This window comes from Neovison vison, chromosome 2, assembly GCF_020171115.1.
Source record: "Neovison vison isolate M4711 chromosome 2, ASM_NN_V1, whole genome shotgun sequence".
In the NCBI taxonomy this organism is placed as follows: Eukaryota; Metazoa; Chordata; class Mammalia; order Carnivora; family Mustelidae; genus Neogale; species Neogale vison.
In genome coordinates, this window is record NC_058092.1 from 43,047,255 (window position 1) to 43,068,971 (window position 21,717).

The window sequence follows — 21,717 nt, forward strand, 5'->3', positions numbered from 1 at the left end:
CTCCATGGTTTCTGGCTCCTGCACACATTTCCTCTAATAGCTGTTATGCCCAAGTTTTCGCGTCTGAGACACCACCAAGGAGCCAAGCACCGATGCAATCACATGAGGGTTTATTTGACAAGCTTAAGCTTGGGCCGAAGTATACCTGACACAGCAGAGTAGGGACTTGGACGCCGAGCCGGATTACAGTCAGAGTTTTTAAAGGCAGAGTAGGGGTTATGGATGATGTAAGTCTCTAAGGAATTTTGGATGCGAGGTCTCCAGGACCCTGAGGGGCTCGCTGTTGTCTGGGGAAAAGGTTATTCATTACCAATAACAAAAATCTTCCTGTGAGACCATTTAGATGTATAATATCAGTGGGTCATATGCTTGGGAATGATCACTGACACTATCTTGGAGGTTTAGAGATAAAGTTTCACATTTCTCCTATCAAGTGTTCTTGTGAGATTTAGGTTTAGAAGAAATTTAACTTTATTTAGGGCTTGAGGAACTGAGTTATTTGCCTCTGGAAATTGTACTATTGTTAAGATAGCTTCTTTGTTGTAAATCTCTGGGACATTGGTAAACCGAGGGAGACTCCTGTCTTGCAGGATTGTGATCTCTGCAAGTTAACTATTTGCTTTTCCCCCAGGGCAGCCAGGGATGGCCGAGGAATGTCACACATACTACCCAGGGGAGGGGAGCAGGTGGAGGGGGGGGGTGCAAGGTGCCAGCCTCCGCTTTGCCAAGATGGCTGTACTTATGTCAGGGCTAGGCTCGAGGTGGGTACAGCCTTGTTTTTCTTGGCCTCCACAATAGCAGACGCAGGGCAGGTGGGCTGTGAACCGTGGTAGGTCAGGGATCTTCCACAGGGCGAACGTCAGGGGTCACTAGTAACAACAGCCCAATCACCATCTACCGCTCACATGCCAGGCACGGCACATACCAAATTTCCTCATTTCATATCTAGGATGGTGAAAGGTACGTTGAATGATCCATCACAAACCTCTATTTCTTAGGCGATGAAACAGGGGTTTAAAAAACGTGCCCACAATCTCCTTGGGACAGACCGTAGATTAAATTTAGGTTTGTCAGATTCTTTTTTCCTTCGTTTCTTTCTCCTTCCTTTCTTTTCCTTCAGCTCCAGTTTCTGTCTTGCGCTGAAACAGAAGAAGGGAGTGGCTTGGAAGCTCCGCTTCCCGCCGTCCTGGGAGCTGAAGGATGACCCGCAGGAAGACCTGCGGAGGAAGAGGCGGTGACGCTCCCTGCCCGGAGCGGGGCTGGACCCGGCAAGCCGCGGGGCGGGGCCGGCGGCGGGCGCGCCCACCCGTGGGCGGGGCCAGGGGCCGGAAGTGGCTCGGGGGACCGCCGCGAGCGGGAGTGGAGTTCCTGACGCAGCGACCTGGGGACAAAGTGTGTGGCGGCTTCGTCTCTGTCCCCGCCAAGTCCCATCCCCCCGCCTTCTCGCCGCCTCAGCCTCCCGGGACGATGGTGGCCCGCCTGCTGCTGCTGCGCGCCTGGCCCCGGGGCCCTGCAGTTGGCCCGGGATCCCTGTGTCGGCCCCTTAGCTCAGGCTCGGGGTCCCGCGAGTACCTGCAGCGCAGCATCGTGCCCACTATGCACTTCCAGGACAGCCTGCCCAGGTGAGCCCGGCCTCCCGGTCCCCGCCGCCCGCTGGGATCGGCCCCAGCCTTCACACCAGTCACTCACGACTCGTGCTGAACCCGCTCCCACCCCCCAAACACTTAACCTGGGACGCTGTTACAACTCAGAATCTGGAAACCCTGTCACTTTGAGAATCTCCTGACACAGGAACCTCAGAACGTTTGCATTCCCTTCCAGAACGCCCCATTTCTCGCTCAGATTCTCCGTCTGGAGCCCTTTTCAGATTCTCTCCAGTGACCCAACTCCCATCCAGATACCGAGGAGTCCCTCACAGTTCTTCCTGAAAAGTGCTCACCCTGCATATGTCCAGCACCACCCTTACCCCTCCAGCTAGCGTGTCCCCTGAAGTACTTTAATGACTGCCCCTCCTCTTTGCCCAGAATATAGACAGGCCAATTCCTGATACACAGTAGTTACCCTCCCTCAACTTTTCCCAGCACTCCCACCTTCTTCAGGCCTGTTGCTCAGCTCCACTCACCTTGCCTCCAGTACTCTGCTCTTTTAGCAGCCCACGGGCTCACCCAGCACACTCCTCAAGGGCTCACCTTACCCTCCTCCGGCCTCAGCACTCCAAGTCCTGTTTTCACCTGAGGGCCTTTCACCCCTTCCAAACCTTCCTCAACTACTGACAAGGTTTCTCTCCCTAATATATCCTCCCCAACCCACAATTAACTTCTGCAGCTTCAACCCCCTCACAGAATTCTAGACACCACCCTCAGTGCCCCTCCCAAACTCTAATTCAGCTTAGATCCAGAAACCCCCCCCTCCCCCAATTTTTCTGTGTTCATCCTCACCTGAGCTACTGGCTCCTTCTAACACTTCCCCGGGAGTCTCCTCTGTTGGGAAAATAGTCCCAATAAATCATCCTCTCTTTTTCCCTCATGCGGTATTTTCTTTTTTTTCCCACCTGGTATTTTCTTTAAGTCGACTTTAAGTTTTCCTAGTCTTTGAACTGCCAGCCTTAATCTGAGCCTACCTGGGCTCCTTTTCCAAAGTTAGAGATTTCCTGAAATTCATTTACGCTCTAAAACCAGACTTTAACTTCTCTGCTCACTGACCAGTTAGTTCCTGGTGCCAAGTCCCAAAATTGCCTCAAAGACCCTTCTCACTTCCTTTCTCACCAAACTGCCACCAGGGATCTCCCAGTCCAGGGACTGGAGGCCGGGGCTTTTGTATCATAGGGGTCACCTCAGCTACTAGGTTGCTGTTTTCTCCACATCCAGCAGCAGTGTAACCCACAGTCATCTTTGCCCACCCCCACCCTCAGAAATAGCATCTGAGGTGACACTTCTGAAATAACGGCGTGCAGACATCTAACGTGGACAAAAATGAGATTATCTAGCTCCAACCCCACTGCTTCAATTTGGCAGGAGAAAGGGAGGAAAAAAAGTTGCCCTTATGCCTTTATGCCTGTGGGCGAAGTCTCCTTAACAGCCTACGGGTGAGCTGAGCGAGCCTGTATGTGGGGGAAAGGTGAGGAATGACAGAACCTGTCTTCACTTGCCAAGCCCAGGAGCATTTGACCTTCTGGCAGGCCTTCACTCCACTCGGGTTTAAGATCAGAGGGATTTTCTCCATTTTAGAATCAGTAAGCTGGGAGTAATACACAAGATCATTTCCTCCAATCTGTGACAACAAAAGGCTGTAGGAATTGTGCTACGAACAGTAGTACTGACTCATCACCCGTGTTTAACTTGGAACAAGGACCACCAGGCCTCCATTACCTTAGCTGTAAACTGGTGGTTAGATAAGATGAGATTCCTTTTATCTCGGTTCTGGACAGGTGAAATGTATTAACTTTGGCATTCATTTTGATGTTCTGCTTGGTGAAAAAACCCTGGCTTTAAAGTCTGGTAGAACTTGTTTTCAGAGTCTAGATGTGATACTTAGCAATTTCAGGCAATAACTTCTTTCAGCTACAGTTCTTACCGGCATGGGAATGAAACACACATTTCATAGGGCTATTGAGAGCACAGAGTGAGGTAAGATGCCAAAAATAGGGAACTCTTCTAATTAGTTTTCCTGGGAATGGCTAGTCTCTTTGTGGTAGTTCAACTGGATCTCCTTCCCTCCCTCTTCCTGTTCCTGTCATATCACTGCTGCCTTTTTTTTTTTTTTTTTTAAGATTTTATTTATTTGAGAGTGAGGAAAAGAGAGCAAGAGCTGGGGGAAGTGGCAGAGGGAGAAACAGGCTCTCCGGTGAGCAGGGAGCCTGATGAAGAACTCGATCCAGGACCCTGGGATCATGACCTGAGCCCAAGACAGATGCTTAACCAAGTGAGCCACCCAGGCATCCCATCCCTGTTTCCCTTTGGCCACTTTCATCTATGTACCCTTGCATGGTCATTTATTTACTTTTTAAGTGTTAACGATTTTTTCTTTGCTCCTTTTTAGTGTGTTCAAATATGCATAATATAAAATTTAGCATTTCAACTGTTTTTAGGTGTATAGTTCAGTTAGGTATTATTTTTAAGGGCCATATTTATATACACTGAAGAGTTAACCTCAGAATATAAAACTGCAAGTCCTGGGGGGACAAAGGGTGGGCCAGCCTGACCCACTCATTCACATTATTAATTTGAGAAACATTTATTGGTGTGGATTTATTTTTATTTATTTATTTTTTAAAGTTTTATTTATTTGACAGACAGAGATCACAAGTAGGCAGAGAGGCAGGCAGAGAGAGAAGGAGAAGCAGGCTCCCCGCTGAGCAGAGAGCCTGAGGCGGGGCTCGATCCCAGGACCATGAGACCATGACCTGAGCCGAAGGCAGAGGCTTAACCCACTGAGTCACTCAGGTGCCCCTATTGGTGTGGATTTAGAGACCAAATTGGTCATGGTGAGGAGCACACCACTCAGTGGGGAAGATTTGACAGATAAACAGGTAAAGATAAAATGTGATAAATGGGAAGTAGCATTTCATGATGGTTAAGCTTGTCATCCTGAAAAGAAAGAGCTATAACGGGAAGCAAATCAACATTTATTTGGGATCAAAGAATCACCATGTGGGGAGCACAAATTCAAGTAAATACCCAAATAGGGTTCCCACCTGTAGGGTGAAAGCAACAAGTTCTTATGAGGAAGAGAAAGGGGCAATTACATGAGTTGAATAAAAGTTGAGTTACATTACATGAGTTGAATAAAAGGGGGGAAATTTTTTTCTATGCATGTTTATAAGTCAAACTACTCCCGGTTATACATTAACTGCTGACTTTTTTTTTTTTTTTTTTCTAGACAGTCCGTAACCACCAGTCTTATGATCAGGGTGTCTGTTCTTCCGTTGACTTCTCAAACAATTGCTCAAAGACAGTTGCCATTTTGTCCAGGTTTCTGGCCAGTTCAAACAAGAGCAAGTAAGGCAGTTTCTCTACAGTGACTGCTCCAACTCTATTTTAAAATGGCTCCAGTCCTTTCAGTTTTCCACAAGATCATGAGTCAGGAGTCAGATCTGATTTTTAATCCAACTCCACTTCAGACTAGCTGCATGGCTATGAGCAGGTCCTCTAACCTAAACACTGGGATGATAATATTACTTTTCTCTCAGGATTGTTAGAATTAAATGCCCTGATATGAAGCACTTAGTACACATCTGGCACTTAGTGACAAGTACTCAGTTGATATTCACGAGAACTGTAGCTGCATCAGGAATGTGTTTGCAGGTATGGGATATGCTTGGTGACAGTTACTGTGTTATGTCTGTGTGCAGGTCAGGGTGACAGTGCCTGTGCGAGCCAGGGAAGCTTCACAGAGGAGGTGGCATTTGAGGACTTTGAAGATCCCTAAATGAGAGGAGTGAAGGAAGGGTAGAGCAGCTCATGCCCAGGAACAGAGGCCTGAAAATACATGGCATGTTCAGAAATGTTGGGAAGTTTCTGGAGGGTCCAACTCAAAGTAAAGAATCACCATTTGGGCCCTAAGTTATTAGAATTGGCTGGGTGTATGTGTGTGCGCGTGCACATGCGTGCTTGTGATGGGATCATGATTGGGGGCGACCCATTGTGTCTTTTAAAAAAATATCAGTCACCATTTTAGGCCTATAGTTGATTCACAATAAATGTCAGTCTGTTTTTGTCTTTTAACCCTAATCACTTTAGATGATAATTGGTGTTCCAGACAGAATGGGCAGAATTCAAATGGGAGGCTGGGGAGGCCAGAATTTCCGGAGTGTGGAGGATAACAGGGCCCCAGCGGCTCCTCCTTAAGATAGATAGGCCTTATCTCAATGATAACTAGATTGTGTATAAATACAAAAGGCTGTTTAGCATTGTTCTTTTCTTCTGTCTCTATAGCAGTTCACGTTCAGATGGGGATTCTCTAGATGGCAGGTGGGGAAACGGAACCCATGTGGTTCAGCGGGGCCTGCCAGGCCTCTCTCAGGGCCCCATCTCTACCCACTTCAAGGCATCTGGTGCCTTACATTGCAGGGAGCACGAGGGACTGCAGGTGTACGTGGGCATGGGGAGCCACTTTTGGTGTTCTTTCCAGAACTGTAGGGACACAAGGGGTGACCTCGCAACTTGATTTCTAAAGATTAGTGAATCAGTGTTGATTGTAAGGGGGCACTTACTGAAAAGCAGTAACTGGCCTTTTGGGTAACAAGTTATAGAAACCCCGCTTACATTGACTTAAGCAAACCAGAAGAGAGGGACTCACAGACCTGAAAAATCCAGGCTGAGTTAAGGGCTCAAATGATGTCATCAAGACTCTTTGGCCTTTCCATTCAACCCTTTGCATTGCTGTGATTTCATTCTTAGGCAGGCTGTCTCCTTATGGTGACAAAATGGCAGCCACCACTTACAACATAGTTTACACCCTAGCCTCTTAGTGACCTCAGCTCGTAGGGATTTCCCCTTCCTAACAGTTAAAAAAAAAAAAAATCCTGTAATTTTGTTTTATGGGTTCTTCCCGGTCTGAACCAGTACGCTGTAAGCCCACTCCAGGGTCGGTTGGTAGGTCAGCTCCATGTGAATCAAAGGGACTTGAGTAGGAAGGAGCGCTGTTACCAGAAGAAGAGAGAACACATGGCGGGCAGGCAGAACAACAGAAATGGTGAGATGCCATGCTAGGCAGGGGCAATGTGCTAGTTCCCTGGGGATATCAACAGTCTAGTGGCAGAGTTGGGATCTATAAGACTTGAGTCCTGAGTAGTTAATAAAATGTAGTATTTATTGACTGCTTACTGTGTGTCAGGCACTGTTCTAAGGTAGTGACATGAATTGCCTCATTTAATCTGCACAGAATCTTAGGAGGTACATATTAATATTATCCCCATTTTATAGATGAGGACAATTACATAGAGGATGGTGTGCCCAAAGTCACGGAGCTGGGAAAGAAGAAGCATGATAAACCCACCATGCAGTTGTGCGGGCTCGCCAGGGGGCGGAGCCACGTGACTCCTGAGGCTGCAGCCACAGAATTGTGGAGGGGCCTTGGAGACCCCCCTCTTTGAGTTCCTTCAACTTACTGAAGACAAAACTGATCACTAGAGATGAACTTTTTTTTTTTTTAAAGATTTCATTTATTTATTTGACAGAGAGAGATCACAAGTAAACAGAGAGGCAAGCAGAGAGAGGGAGAAGCAGGCTCTCTGCTGAGCAAAGAGCCCGATGCGAGGCTTGATCCCAGGACCCCGAGACCACGACCTGTGCCGAAGGCAGAGGCTTTACCCACTGAGCCACCCAGGTGCCCCTAGAGATGAACTTCTTAAAAAAATTTTTAACAGCTTTATCGAGATACTGTTCACTTTTTAAAAGTATAAAAATTCAGAAATTTTTTTTGTATAATCACAGAGTTGTGGGACTATCACCACTGTCTAGTTCATTCATTCCCTTCTGCACCCTCCCCCCAGAAAAAGACCACCTACACAGTGACTGCACAGTAGCAGTCACTCCCCATCCCCCCTCCCACCCCTAGTAACCACTGATTTAATTTCTGAAAAGTGACTTGTTTATAACTAAACTCAGGTTTGTCTGGCTTCGAGGTTTCCCTGTCCCTAGACAGAGTGGGCTCTGCCTTTGGCAGGGTCACGCTCCCTTGCGTTCCTTGCATTTTCTCCCTCAGTCCCTGCTTAGAGGAGCCTATGGAAGTGTCAGAGTTGAAAGTATCAGAGCAGAGGGGCTCACTGACAGAGTGTACAGTCAGGAGAGGGCAGAGGACCCAGTCTTGAGAAAACATGCACTTTTAGGGCAAAAGGACATAATGAGGGAAAAGAGACTCAGAAGAAGATGATGAAAGAAACCAACAGGGCAGAAGAGAGAATAATTTCTAACTCCATCTTTGATGTCCTTCAGGACCTCACAGTTGGCTGTCTGGTGGGGGAGAGGGTCATAACACATAATCCATTAAATGTGATAGAGCAGAATCAGGGATGGGGAGTAGGGGCAAGGAAGGAGTGATTAGTGCCTATTCTCTGTCAGCCCATGTGCCGGTGGAGGTCGGAGAAGAGGTTTTGAGGAAGGATCTTGGTAAGTGGCGAGCTCCCCTGTGTGTGTCACCGTAGTCACGAGAGCCAGCTCTGCGGTTCTTCCCAGCTCCGCGTTCAGTGACATCATGTTGGTACCTTGAATTTGGCCTGGTGGGAGATGTCTAGAAATTGGTAAATTCTACAAACCAGCGCTTCACCCCCCTGCCCACGTGAGAGCTGGATTACTAATCCACCGCCCCTTGGAGCAGCAAAGAGATGAGGATGGGGAGGAGATGGTGCAATTGGCTTGGAGAGGAAAGAGGCCTGTTTAATGCTGATGGCAGGTGGTGAGAGCAGGAAGGTCCTGGGCCGCCTTGGAAGCTGAGGAGTGGCTTTTTTGGGAGAGAAATCTGAAAGCAAATGGTATTTTCAGAATAGTTAGATTTTAAGAAAGCTGAGGAGGTAGAAGTCCTAAGGAAGTTATAGAAATAGGGTAGTTTATTCAGAATGGAATGGGGGTTCTGAAATCTAGTGGAGGGGCACTGGGCTGGTTCAGTTGGAAGAGCATGTGACCCTTGATCTCGGGGTCATGAGTTCAAGCCCCATGTTGGGTGGAAAGATTACTTAAATAAAAATTTAAAAAACTTAAAAAACAGAGGCTCCTGGGTGGCTCAGTTGGTTAAGCATCTGCCTTTGGCTCAGGTCATGATCTTGGGGTCCTGGGATTGAGCCCCACATTGGGCTTCCTGCTCAGTGGGGAGCCTGTTTCCCCCTCCCCCCCGTTCTCTCTCTCCCTCTGCCCCTCCCCACTGCTCATTCTCTCTCTCTCTAATAAATAAATAAATAAAACCTTTAATAAGAAACTTTAAAATTACATAAAAGATCTAGGGGGAATGGCTAGGGAAGAATAATAGCTAGTCAGGGCCAAACTGGAAGTCGCTGAGCTGACGGAAGGAAATAGATAACACATCGCCAAGTTCTGGATATTACTTCAGTTTGATCCCCTAGTAGCACAGTGAGCTAATATTTCACAAATGGAGAAAGAAGGTGGCAAAGTGGTAAGAAATTTGCCTGAGATCACATGAATAGTAAGTGACAGTCCCGGGTGCAAATGCAGATCTGTGGGATTCCAAAGGCTGTGAACTTCACCTTTCCATATGCTAGACATGTTGGTGATGAACTTGTGCTAGATGGAGCTGGAACTTGATAGGTAGGATTTCAGATGTCTCTGTGAGGCAGTTCCTCTCTCCATCTCCTGCCTAGGACATCAAGAAATTTGCCACCTATAACCCTCTAACTAGAAATGATGTGGTAGAGTTGGGAGTTAAGCCTGAGACTCCATCGCAGTCTCTCTCTATTGTGCCAGTAGTTCTCACACTTTTTGCGTTTGATAAATCACTAAAATTATGGGGGAGAATATTGTTATTTCTTAAAATAAAGGACCACCATGAACCAGTAACTCATAACCATGGCCGTCATCTGCCAAAGAACTAGGTAATCCAGTGATGTGTTCGGTATTGCTATTTGGCATTTACACTGAAGTCATTTTATACAAGGCAAAAATGAAAACCTGCTAAATTTGGCATATTCTTTATCTTTTTAAAAAAGATTTATATAGAGGGATGTCTGAGTGGCTCAGTTGGTTATGTGTCCAATTTTTGGTTTCGGCTCAGGTCATGATCTCGAGATTATGGGATCAAGTCCCACCTTGGGGCTCGGTGCTCAGTAGGGAGTCTGCTTCAGATTCTTTCTCTTTCTCCCTCTCATTCACTCTCTCTCAAATAAATAAATAAAGTCCTCTTTTTAAAAAAGATTTTATTTATTTATTTGAAAGAGAGAGAGAGAGCACAAGCAGAGGGAGTGGAAAAGGGAGAAGTAGGCTTCCCACTGAGCAGGGAGCAGGGAGCCCAATGCGGGGCTTCATCCCAGGACCCTGGGATCATGACCTGAGCTGAAGGCAGACTCTTAACTGACTGAGCCACCTGGGTGCCCCAATAAATAAAATCTTTTAAAAAAATTTTATATAGAAAACATGTGACTTACAAAAAACTGGTATCCATGATAAAAAGTTTATACTTCTTTTATCCATACTTCCTTAATTTAGTTCCATGGAGAAAATTCAGTTTCTGTTGTATTAAGAACCCCAAAATAAATAATCATCCTGAAAACGTGCTTTTCCCACTTTCATGACTGTCTCTATTGTGTAAAAGTGTTGAGAAAGGTAAGTAGGTAACTTCATAATTATGAGGTAGCTGAGGTAGTATTTGGGATTTGCTGTGTAAGTCCATGAATATAAGAGCAATACTCGACCATGTTAAAATGTTGTGAGTGGTTACTCAGTGCAGCCCAAGTCCATATTGGCTGTAAATAATGCAGATTATTGGGCGCCTGGGTGGCTCAGTGGGTTAAGCCGCTGCCTTCGGCTCAGGTCATGATCTCAGGGTCCTGGGATCGAGTCCCACATCAGGCTCTCTGCTCGGCAGGGAGTCTGCTTCCTCCTCTCTCTCTCTCTGCCTGCCTCTCTGCCTACTTGTGATCTTTCTCTGTCAAATAAATAAATAAAATCTTTAAAAAAAATAATGCAGATTATTTTTGACATCCTGTTTTTGATAAACATGCATTGAAAAATAAACTGAAGAATCATAGTATATCTTATAGTGAGGTTTTAAAGTATATTTTATGGATAACTTTCCAGTTTCCCGAAATGGCTGCCATATTTAGATATTTTGACTATATCAGTCTTAATTTTAAGTTGGCAGTGCTAACTTGGCAACTATGAGTATGTTTTGGTACAACAGGATTTATTGTTCAGTAAAATTACTGACATGAAAAAGCAAGTACAGCTCACTAGGCTGTCCATGTGTTTTCATCTTGCTGTGGACCAGTAACTCGTCACCATCGCTGTGGTTGGGAATGCGGTGGTAGAGAATGATGAGTAAGGAAGCAAACGGGAAAATCTGGTTCTCCGAGTAGGACTCTTGGTGAGTGGGTTTGGCTTGATGGTGGGTCCCATATTTGGCTGGCCCTTGGACAGACCTATGTTTCATTTCTGTATGATTCTCTGTCATAAAATGCCTAAGAAAATTTAAAAAGAGAACTTTCTTTTTTCATCTTGGGGGAGAAGAATGCAGTTTCAAACTTCAAGTAGAATTAAAATCCGTGCCAGGACAGGCTTAGCAGAGGTATCATACTTGTGAGCAGGAAACAAGAATGCTTCGGGCAGCTTCTACTTCCCCATTTTGAATCTATTTGAATATTTTGCTTGTAAAATCCATCATGAAGACATTAAAAAGTTCTTATTTTACTTAAAAAAAGTTACCATTGATATTTGTATTAGTAAATCCTATTCTGATTGGCCTGTGGCTTCCCATTTTTTATTTTTGGGGAAGGAAATTAATTATCCAGTAATTATTTATTAGTTTGGTTTATGAAGCTTAGTGACTTCTTCCACATATTGTCACCCTTACACTTAACTTATTTTCTTCCCAGGCTGCCTATTCCCAAGCTTGAAGACACCATGAAGAGATACCTCTGTGCGCAGAAGCCTCTCTTAGATGATGACCAGTTCAGGTAAATGCTGAGACCCCCAGATGACTGTGGTTGGGTGGTTCAAGAGAGGCTAGCAAGTGCTAGTGGGCCAAGCTTCAAGGAGTGTCTGTGATTTAGTCGGGTCTCCAGGCCCTGGGACCTAGTCCTGACCTTTTCAAGTTCAAGAAATGGGTTTTTGCTCTGGAATGACTGAGCAGACCCTGGAGTGAGATTCTCTTTGACCAGACACAACAGGCAATGGTTTCTAAGCCAGAATGCCAACTTTGTACTGTATCTTGTCAGGTGGACCTGGAGGCAGGCTGGCCCTGGTCATCAGCAGAGGACATGTGCTCTTGGTAGGGAGTTCATTGAGGAGAGCATATGGCAGGCCAGAAGTTTGCTTGGTGAGCATGTGCACTGCATCGGATAGTATGCCCTGCAGATTCATTCCCTTCTTGGAACCGTGTATATGACTTTATTTGGAAATAGGATCACTGCACATGTAATTATTTAAGGTAAGGTCATACTGGAGTAGGATGGGTCTTAATCTGGTATAACTAGTGTCCTTATGAGAAGAGAAGAGACACAGACATGGCCATTGATGGCGGAGGCAGATTGGACTGTATCCGTAAACTAAGGAATGCTAAGGACAGCTGGTAACACCAGAAACAAAGAGAACAGGGTCTCCTCTAGGGTCTTGAAGGAGAATATGGTCCTGTTAACACCTTGGCTTTGTACTTTCAAGAACTATGCAAGAATAAATTTCTGTTGTCTTAAGCCGTGCAGTTTATTGGTGTTATGGAAGTCCTAGGAAACTAATTCAGCTTAGAATTGGACAGTAGTATTGGATATTGTCAAAAGTGGGTTGTGTTAAGCTTTTATATCCCGGTGTAGTTCACGTGTTCCATATTGGAAGGTTTTGTACAAATAAGTGGCATAGTTATTGGGATCACATACTTCCCTAGGCAATGTTGGAAAATATAGATGGATTGTTCATGATCTAGTCCTCTAGTCCTTTGCTTTTAAATATTCTATATTAGTCACTTGAAGCTTCTCTTGACATGGTAATGATTTAATAGCTACCGGTTACTAAGTATTATGTTTCAAACTATCCTGAGTCCTTAGCTTTAAAAGTATTTTTTATCCTTATAAGGTGGTATATTATCCCTGTTTTACACATAAAGAAACCACAACTCAGAGATGGAGTATCATGTTCAGGGTCACATAGTTTGATGGTGACAATGCTAAAATTAAGACTCAGCTCTTCTGGATTCTAAGGCCCATCTCCTTTTCCTCATGCCAAGCTGCCTTCTAGATAACACATTGTTTTATGAGATGTTGATTGATCGTCCCAATCAGTCATTTTAAGAAGATGTCCTAAATTTATCTGTTTTGGATTGATTGCTGTTCTTCTGATCAGAGGGCCTTTCTGATCTCAGTCCTAGGTTCTAGGCGTATGCTGCCCGGGACCCAAGTCTTAGTGTAAGTGTTCTTGGCCATGAGTCTAGAAATCATGTATTCCCTGCCATGGATTTATCCTGTCTTTTTGTGAACATTTCAGGAAAACAGAACAGCACTGCAAGAGTTTTGAGAACGGGATTGGGAAGGAGCTGCACAAGCAGCTGGTCGCTCGGGACAAGCGGAATAGACACACGAGCTACATTTCCGGTAGGTGCACTGGGCTGCGGGCGTGCTAGTCCCTGAGCCCTCCACGGTGGACAGGAGGGCATCTCTTCTCCTGGTTTGGTCTCAGAATATTTTTGGTGAGACCAGCCCACCAGTAGAATGCACCTGCTCTTTCTGAGGTAAACTTCAAGGCCGAGGGAACTCCTCCTCCACTAAGATCTCACCTGAAGTTTGCCCTCAGGAGCAGTGTTTCACCTTCTCTGCAGGTAGGACCCAGGCAGAGCCTAATCACTGGTTCCATGAAAAGGATGCAGGATTAAGTCCTGTGCCATGTATGTGTCGCCCTGGATCCTTCTCAGTCTGGCATAACTGCCCTTTCCAGCCTCATCTCTTATATTACCCTGATACTCTTATGCCTGACAAAACTCTTTGACAGCTCACCGTTCCCTCAACCCTTTAGTCTTTCATTCTTCTGTGTCTTTGTCCATGTTGTTCCCTCTACCATTTTTTAGCCTAACAAATTCTTTAAGACCCAAGTATGTGGTTGCCATAGATGCTGGCAAGGGTTGGGGGGCATGGGGAACAAATTGGGTGAAAGAGGTCAAAAGGTACAAACTTCCAGTTAGAAAAGAAGGAAGTCATGGGGTAGAATATACAGCATTGTGGCTGTAGTATATTTGAAAGTCGCTAAGAGTATAGGTCTTAAAAACTGTCATCACAGGAAAAGACAATTTTGTGACTCTATGATGACGGATGTTAACTAGACCTATCATGCTGATCATTGTACAATATATGAAGATAACAAATCATTGGGTTGTATACCTGAAAGTTGTAACATGTTTTATGTTAGCTGCATCTCAATTTTAAAAAGAAAAGAAAAAAAACCCCACCCAGGTGGGATGATTTTTCCAGGAAAACTTTCAGTCCTCCTCCCTCTCCATTCAGAGCTGGTTGGTCCCACAGCACTTCTTTTAATTTACTGTGTATTTTGTTTATTTTTTTTAAAGATACTTTACTTATTTATTTGATGGAGAGAGCACACAAGCAGGGGGAGCAGCAGACAAAGGGAGAGGGAGAAGAAGGCTCACCATGGAGCAGTGACCCCAATGAAGGGCTCAATCCCAGGACCCTGATATCATGACCTGAACTGAAGGCAGACACCCATCTGACTGAGCCACCCAGGCGCCTCTATTTTAATAAGGTTACACATGCCCATAGTTTAAAGAATCAAAGAGTTCTACCAGGCTGGTCTGGAAAAATAGCAAGTTCCTGACCCTCCCCTGGTTTCCCACTCCTCACTTTCAGCTGCTCCCTCTTCTGACCTGCCCCCAAATCCCATGCCTGAACCACTGCGTCTTCGCTTGTTCAGTTGGAGGCGTTATCTCTGACGTCTCACTGTGGAAGACTAGAATCAGGCAGTCTGTCCTCTCCCTGCCACGTGCACACGCGTACATGCACAGGTCTCGTTCTGTGATGATCACAGCTCACTTGTCATTTTGGTTTGCTCCATACTTAGTGTTTACACTATTAGGACCATATAAACACTATCGTCAGCTGAGCCGTGGAGCCTATTGAAATTGTTTTTCCTGTTCCTGTATGAACTTGTTTCCCCTGAAGTTAATAATTATTTTATGCTTTCTTTTGTTTAGTTTTCTATGTGCTTAATAAGTTATAGGGGAAGGTTTTTTTTAAATTTTTTTTTAAGATTTTATTTATTTATTTGACAGACAGAGATCACAAGTAGGCAGAGAATCAGGCAGAGAGAGGGGAGGAAACAGGCTCCCTGCAGAGCAGAGAGCCTGATGCTGGGCTTGATCCTCAGACCCCGGGATCATGACCTGAGCCGAAGGCAGAGGCCTTAACCCACTGAGCCACCCAAGCACCCCAGGGGAAGTTTTTTTTTTTCCCCTTTTTAAAAGATTTTATTTATTTGACAGAGATTACAAGTAGGCAGAGAGGCAGGCGGGGAGGGGGTGAGTAGGCTCCCTGTGGAGCAGAGAGCCCGACACGGGGCTTGATCCTAGGACCCTGGGATCATGACCTGAGCCCGAAGGCAGAGGCGTTAACCCACTGAGCCACCCAGGTGCCGAGGGAAGTTTTTTTACGCTCTTATATTCCTTCATAGTCTGTCTCCAAGGTGCTTTATTCTTTCCTGTTTGTTTTGCCCTCTTTTCTTTCTTCAGATCCTTCGCATTCCTTCTCTGATGCCTTGGATTTGAGTGAGATATTAAAAAGCTTTTGGAAGCTCTATGGATGAGGGTGGAGCCAGGCCGCCCCAGCTTCACTGTAATGGGACCTGGCTACACCGTTTCTTTGGAGGGCCCCTAATGTTAATGTTTCTGCATCAGACTCCCAGGAAAGGCTTTTCCATTTAACTGCCAGTTGCTACTGTTGAAGGAGTAGGGTAGAGGAAGAGGGCTTGCTATTTCAGCTGTGACTTCTGTCCCCCAGTTGTACTTTCTCCAGAGATGAAAATTTAAGTCTTCTACTGGTGCAGGAAGGGAATCTGGGGAGTGGGAGTGGGGGTCTAATTAAATAGCCTTTCAACCAATTCCTGAGGTTCTTCTTTGTACATCATGTTATCTCCTGACATTCTCGGCCACTGGCTCAGGCTTGGTGTTCTTGAGTCTGCCTTAGTCATTACCAGTTGTCTCAATGCTTTCCGACAGCCAGTATTCTCTTTCATTCTCTTTGCCTTATAGCTCTTTAAAATTCTTTTACTGGAGGGATCAGAGACATAAATTCATGTCTTCTTTCATCAAATGGATCTTACCCCAATACCTTTTCTCTTACCATTTCATTGTGTTACATCATGTTGTTTTAATTCTGTTGGTGTCCTTCACCAGAGTTCATCCAAATCAGAGTCCTGGTCCTCTTCTCTCTATCCCCTAGGCTGGGCAGGGCCTGGCACAGCATGTTCTCAAGCAATGAAATGGAATGAGTAGACCAACAAATGAATAACAGATAAATGTGTGTCCATTAATCCTGTCCCCAGTGTTTTACATGTGAAAATTATTTCCTCCAGTGGGAGATGGTTTTTATTTGTAGACTTTATCCATGCTTGCTAATCTCAAAGGAACTTTCCCCGAAGACACATTTTCTGATAAAACATTGCTTCTGGAGTTTTTACAGGTAAAGACTCCACAGGAATGCAGAAGGCTAGTTTAGATGATCCACATGAACTGACTGTTATTTCTAATTGCTTTTCGGACATTTCTTAAGAGTGAGGGCACAAATGTAAAGAGTATACAGAATGATGGTGAATACTCTCCCCCACATATGTGAATGTTGGCCCCAAGAGGAGATGAAACAAGAGAAACCTAAGGAAATGGGGTCGGAATGAACAACTATTCTGTTCGAGATTAATGCAAGTGAGGTATTACTTTACTTCTTTAAGAGTCAAGAAGGGAAACAGAATGAGGAAGAAAAAGCGATAAGCCTAGGGAAATGCAAAGCCAAACCACAATGATACACCCACAGGAATGGCTCCAATCAAAAGGACAGACAGTAGCACTAATAAATGTTGCCGAGGACGTGGCGAAATTGGAACCCTTGTGCACTGCTGGTGCTAAATGGTACAGCCACTTTGGAAAACAACCAGGCAGTTTCTCAAAAGGTTAAACTTAGACTTACCATGTGTTCGAGCAATTCCACTTGTTTCCCCAAGAGAATTGAGAACATCCATCCACACAAAAACTCATACAAACCAGCATTATTCATAATAACCAAGAAGTGGAAACAACCCAAAGTCTACCAACAGATGAATGGATAAAAAGAATATGGTGTGTCCATGTAATGGGGTGTTATTCAGCAATGCAAAAAAGCAAAGAACTGATATGTGCTACCACGTGGCTGAACATCAAAGACATAGTAAGTGGTAGAAGCCACATGCAAAAGACCACATGCTGCGTGGACCCGTTTATATGTCATGAATTACTGCAGATCAAAAAAATAATTAGGAAGTTTCACCCTCTGAGATTGAGGTTTTTCTGCGTCTGCTTGATTATTTTTCTTTTCTCAAATTTTATTTTTAGGGACTGTGTTAACTTCTTATGATGTTCTCTTTTTACATTTTTTTTTTATCTTTTAGACCCCTGGTTTGATATGTACCTAACTGCTCGAGACTCTATCGTCTTGAACTTCAATCCATTCATGGCATTCAACCCTGACCCAAAGTCTGAGTATAATGACCAGCTCACCAGGGCCACGAACATGACTATTTCTGCCGTCCGGTTTCTGAAGACTCTGAGGGCTGGTCTTTTGGAGCCAGAGGTTTTCCATTTGAACCCTGCCAAAAGTGACACAGATACCTTCAAGAGACTCATACGCTTTGTGCCTTCCTCCCTGTCCTGGTATGGGGCCTACCTGGTTAATGCATATCCCCTGGATATGTCCCAGTATTTTCGGCTTTTCAATTCAACTCGTTTACCCAGACGCACTCGGGATGAACTTGTCACTGATGAGAAGGCCAGGCACCTCCTGGTCCTAAGAAAAGGACATTTCTATGTTTTTGATGTCCTGGATCATGATGGAAACATCGTGAGCGCCTCGGAAATCCAGGCTCACCTGAAGTACATTCTCTCAGACAACAGCCCGGCCCCTGAGTTTCCGCTGGCGTATCTGACCACTGAGAACCGAGACGTGTGGGCAGAGCTCAGGCAGAAGCTGGTGAGTGAGGGCAATGAGGAGACGCTGAGGAAAGTGGACTCCGCGGTGTTCTGTCTCTGCCTAGATGACTTCCCCATCGAGGGCCTTGTTCACTTGTCTCACAGCATGCTACACGGTGACGGCACCAACCGCTGGTATGATAAGTCCTTTAACCTCATTATAGCCAAGGATGGCACTGCCGCCTTGCACTTCGAGCATGCTTGGGGCGACGGGGTGGCAGTGCTGAGGTTTTTGAACGAAGTGTTTAAAGACAGCACTCAGGCCCCTGCCATCAGCCCACAGAATCAGCCGGCCCGCACTGACTCCTCTGCGGCCGTGCAGAAACTTACCTTCAAGCTGAGTGATGCCCTCAAGACTGGCATCAGCACTGCGAAGGAGAGGTTTGATGCCATTGTGAAGACCCTCACCATCGACTTCATCCAGTTTCACAGAGGGGGCAAGGAGTTCTTAAAGAAGCAGAGGCTGAGTCCTGACTCGGTAGCCCAGCTGGCCTTCCAGATGGCTTTCCTGCGGCAGTATGGGCAGACCGTGGCCACCTACGAGTCCTGCAGCACCGCAGCCTTCAAGCACGGCCGCACCGAGACCATTAGGCCAGCCTCCATCTTCACGAAGAGGTGTTCTGAGGCCTTTGTCAGGGAGCCCTCCCAGCACAGCGTTGGTGAGCTTCAGCAGATGATGGCTGAGTGCTCCAAGTATCATGGCCAGCTGACCAGAGAAGCCGCCATGGGTGAGCTGGGGGTGGGGAGACTGCCCTTGGGTCACATTGCCCTCTGCTCTGGGGTAGTCCTCAGTAAGATCCTCCTCTGTGTCTGATTTCCACCACTTCACCAGTTCAGTCCGTCTGCCAACCCCTAGATGGTGATTATTTTCTGCCCTAGCAGTCTGAATGGCCAGATTAGCCATTAGGGATTAGAATATTCTTTACTTCTACACAGGGATAGAGAAATGGATCTTAATTTATCCTCATTTAAAGTCACCTTTCAGCTGTGACACACGATTCTCTTTCTGTTGTTTGTTGGTCATCTGACTTGCTTTTGACAGGTCAGGGTTTCGAGGCCTATAGCCCCTCTTACTTTGCCTCACTTGGCACGTGTTGGCTTCCTAGAAAGAAGCCATTTCAAAAGTTCTTCCCAAATCCAAGTGTCATCCTTCCTTTGCCTCTCCGTGGTAAAATTTGAAACCTGGAAAGGACCTGGAAGGTCACATAATTCTGTCTTTTCCTGCAGCCAAAAGTCCTGGAAGGAAAAGAGATCTCTGTGACATTCTGGTCGGTAGGAAGCTCGGGCCATGGGCTCCACATTATCCAACACGTGAGCAGTAAAGCTGAGATTAGAAGAGATTAGAAACCTCAAAACCCTTTCCATTTTGTTCCAGCAACTCAATCTTGTCTTTTACACTAGACTTAGACTTTGGATTTTATTTTAGTTTTTGAGTCCATAGCTCTCTTGTATTTTTTCTTTTTTTGACTGACTAAATTGATTCAGTTTCAGAATTTTTAAAAATCATACTTTTCATTTTAGGCTCAGCTGCAGAGGTTAGTGAGTTGGATGTGTGCATACACAAGCAGACAGAGCCTTCTTCTACTCTCAAAGATGCTATGAAGGGGACTCCGACAACAGGCGGGGAGTTTTACTAGGATCCCTTTCCATCCTGGGATTCTGAGACTCTGGTTTTCTATATTTGTCTCTGACAGGCCAGGGCTTTGACCGACACTTATTTGCTCTGCGGTACCTGGCAGCAGCCAAGGGGACTGCTCTCCCTGAGCTCTACCTGGACCCGGCATATGGGCAGATAAACCACAACATCCTGTCCACGAGCACCCTGAGCAGCCCAGCAGTGAACGTCGGTGGCTTTGCCCCTGTGGTCCCTGATGGCTTTGGCATTGGGTATGCTGTTCATGACAACTGGATAGGCTGCAACGTGTCCTCCTACCCAGGCCGCAATGCCCGGGAGTTTCTCCAATGTGTAGAGAAGGCCTTAGAAGACATATTTGATGTCATAGATGGCAAATGCATCAAAACTTAGCATCTGGATGGGTGAAAAGCCTTCATCGCTTCATTGACATAAAAATTGGGGCCTAAAGGTGCTATTATGTATATGAAGGAAACTAACCATGAGGTGCCTAGGCAGCCAGTGCTGTAAGGCTTGAGCTTTAAAATACAGTTTTAAAGCTAAACATGTAATTGCCAAGTGGTAGATCACAACTAAAGAGAATGGGAGATTTCAATTTTAAGGGCATTTGATCAGGAGGTGGGATTTGGAAGGATAACTTAGGTGTATCTATTGTTGAAACAGAAATAAAATTTAATTGTTGCTTGGCAATGGTTCCTTTTAGTTGCTGTTGCTGTTCAGCCTACTTTCCTAATCCCCACAAAGAACTTTCTAACATTAAGTTCGGTAAGTTCAGGTAACACTAAGTTCCCACTGGCTCCTGGCTTTTTGGGTGAGGTGGGAAGTGCTGTTTCATCCTCCCTATTAACTTCTCTCTCTCCTGGGACATCCTTTGTAAAAATCCTCTTCATTTTTCTGGAAAGTGCTGGTGCTTGATTCTGATAGTCCTGCAGTAGTAAAAGGTATTCCTATGGATTTGGGGAGTACTATTTGACTATCCAGCCAAATGAAGATTTATAATTGGTGTGAATCTTTCACTGAATCTTTCAGTTGAATCTTTCCTGCCATCTATGGCATAATGTACACATGACTACTCTACATTTCGGACTTGAAAACTCTGGTTTTGAGTGAACACAGAATTTTTGTTAACAGTCTGTTGTTGAACACTGCTATAACATGAAAGGAAGGGTGTTTGGTTCTGTTCTGTCTTGCGTTTTGAAAAGGAATGGTTTTTGTTTGTGTTTAATTTTAGCTGTGTTTATGGTGGATCGCCCAGGGGCTTACTGGACATCGGTATTTGAATTCTGATACGAGCCAGTCACAAAGCACTTGCAGTGCATTATCTCAGTTCCCCTTACAGTTCACATAAACCCACCTGCACGTCTTCTAAGTTGCCTCCACCTGTCCTTCACTCAGTAGTCATTTAGTGACTACCCAACAGGTACCAGGTTCCCTGTATTCCATGGTTTAATCAGAGCGGAACATCTGAGAGCTGCCAGTGCACGTGACCATCACGTTGTTCTCATCTGTGAAGCACGATCAAGAAAACCTGTTCAAGAAACCTGAACCAGATGTTGGCTGCGCATGCGCGCGTTCGTCACCCGGAAGCACTAGCCGGGGCCCCGCCCCGCCGCCTGTATAGCTGCCAGGGTTCTTCGCTTCTTGCACTCCCACTCTTGGCTCCTACTAGTGCCTACCTTATGCTCTCAGCTGCAGAACGACGCTGGGGTGTTTGTCCACCTGTGCAGGCTCAGGAAATGGTTGACAAGGCGACAGGCAAGTCCAAAGGTAAGTTTAAAACCTATGCTATTTGTGGGGCCATTTGCAGGGTGGGTGAGTCAGATGCCTCCTATTCTCTGGCTGAGGCTGATGGCGTCGTCTAAAAGGGTTTCTGACAGAAGAGGATCTTAAGTGTGTAATATTTGTCATAAAATAATGACCCTTCCCTCCAAAAACTGGTATCCTGGTTCTACCATGTCCTCCCTATACGACCAAAGGCAAGTTATTCCGCCTCTCTGGTGTGTGTTGCTCCTTGTGATTGAGGACAGTTCCTATAGCATGGGGATGAAATGAGGGCTAGCTCTAATGATGCAGGGAAAGCACCTGGCAAGTAGTTGAGGCTTAGTTTGTGTTCCCTTGCTGCTCTGTGGTGTCTGTGCTGCTGTTGCTCTATTGCTTATCGAAGTGTTGAACCTCACTTGAATAGCGAACTCCCCATAGTATGAGCTTTTATTATT

At 45.5% G+C, this 21,717-nt stretch overlaps 1 protein-coding gene across 1 annotated transcript; it reads left to right on the plus strand.

The window, feature by feature from the left end:
* Window positions 1-1,346: 1,346 nt before the first annotated feature.
* CPT2 (carnitine palmitoyltransferase 2) lies at window positions 1,347-20,191 on the plus strand. The gene is made up of 5 exons (XM_044238260.1): window positions 1,347-1,622; window positions 11,537-11,617; window positions 13,137-13,243; window positions 17,292-18,596; window positions 19,563-20,191. The coding sequence occupies exons 1-5, from the start codon at window positions 1,468-1,470 to the stop codon at window positions 19,892-19,894; spliced, it is 1,980 nt and encodes a 659-aa protein (XP_044094195.1). The 5' UTR covers window positions 1,347-1,467; the 3' UTR covers window positions 19,895-20,191.
* Window positions 20,192-21,717: the final 1,526 nt, after the last annotated feature.

What these genes read in the sequence shown, in the direction of transcription:
- CPT2 (XM_044238260.1), top strand. Translation starts at nt 1,468, where the DNA reads ATGGTGGCCCGCCTGCTGCTGCTGCGCGCCTGGCCCCGGGGCCCTGCA. An exon ending in TTAGATGATGACCAGTTCAG is followed by an intron (nt 11,618 to 13,136) that starts GTAAATGCTGAG and finishes TGAACATTTCAG; the next exon opens with GAAAACAGAACAGCACTGCA. An exon ending in ACACACGAGCTACATTTCCG is followed by an intron (nt 13,244 to 17,291) that starts GTAGGTGCACTG and finishes TTTATCTTTTAG; the next exon opens with ACCCCTGGTTTGATATGTAC.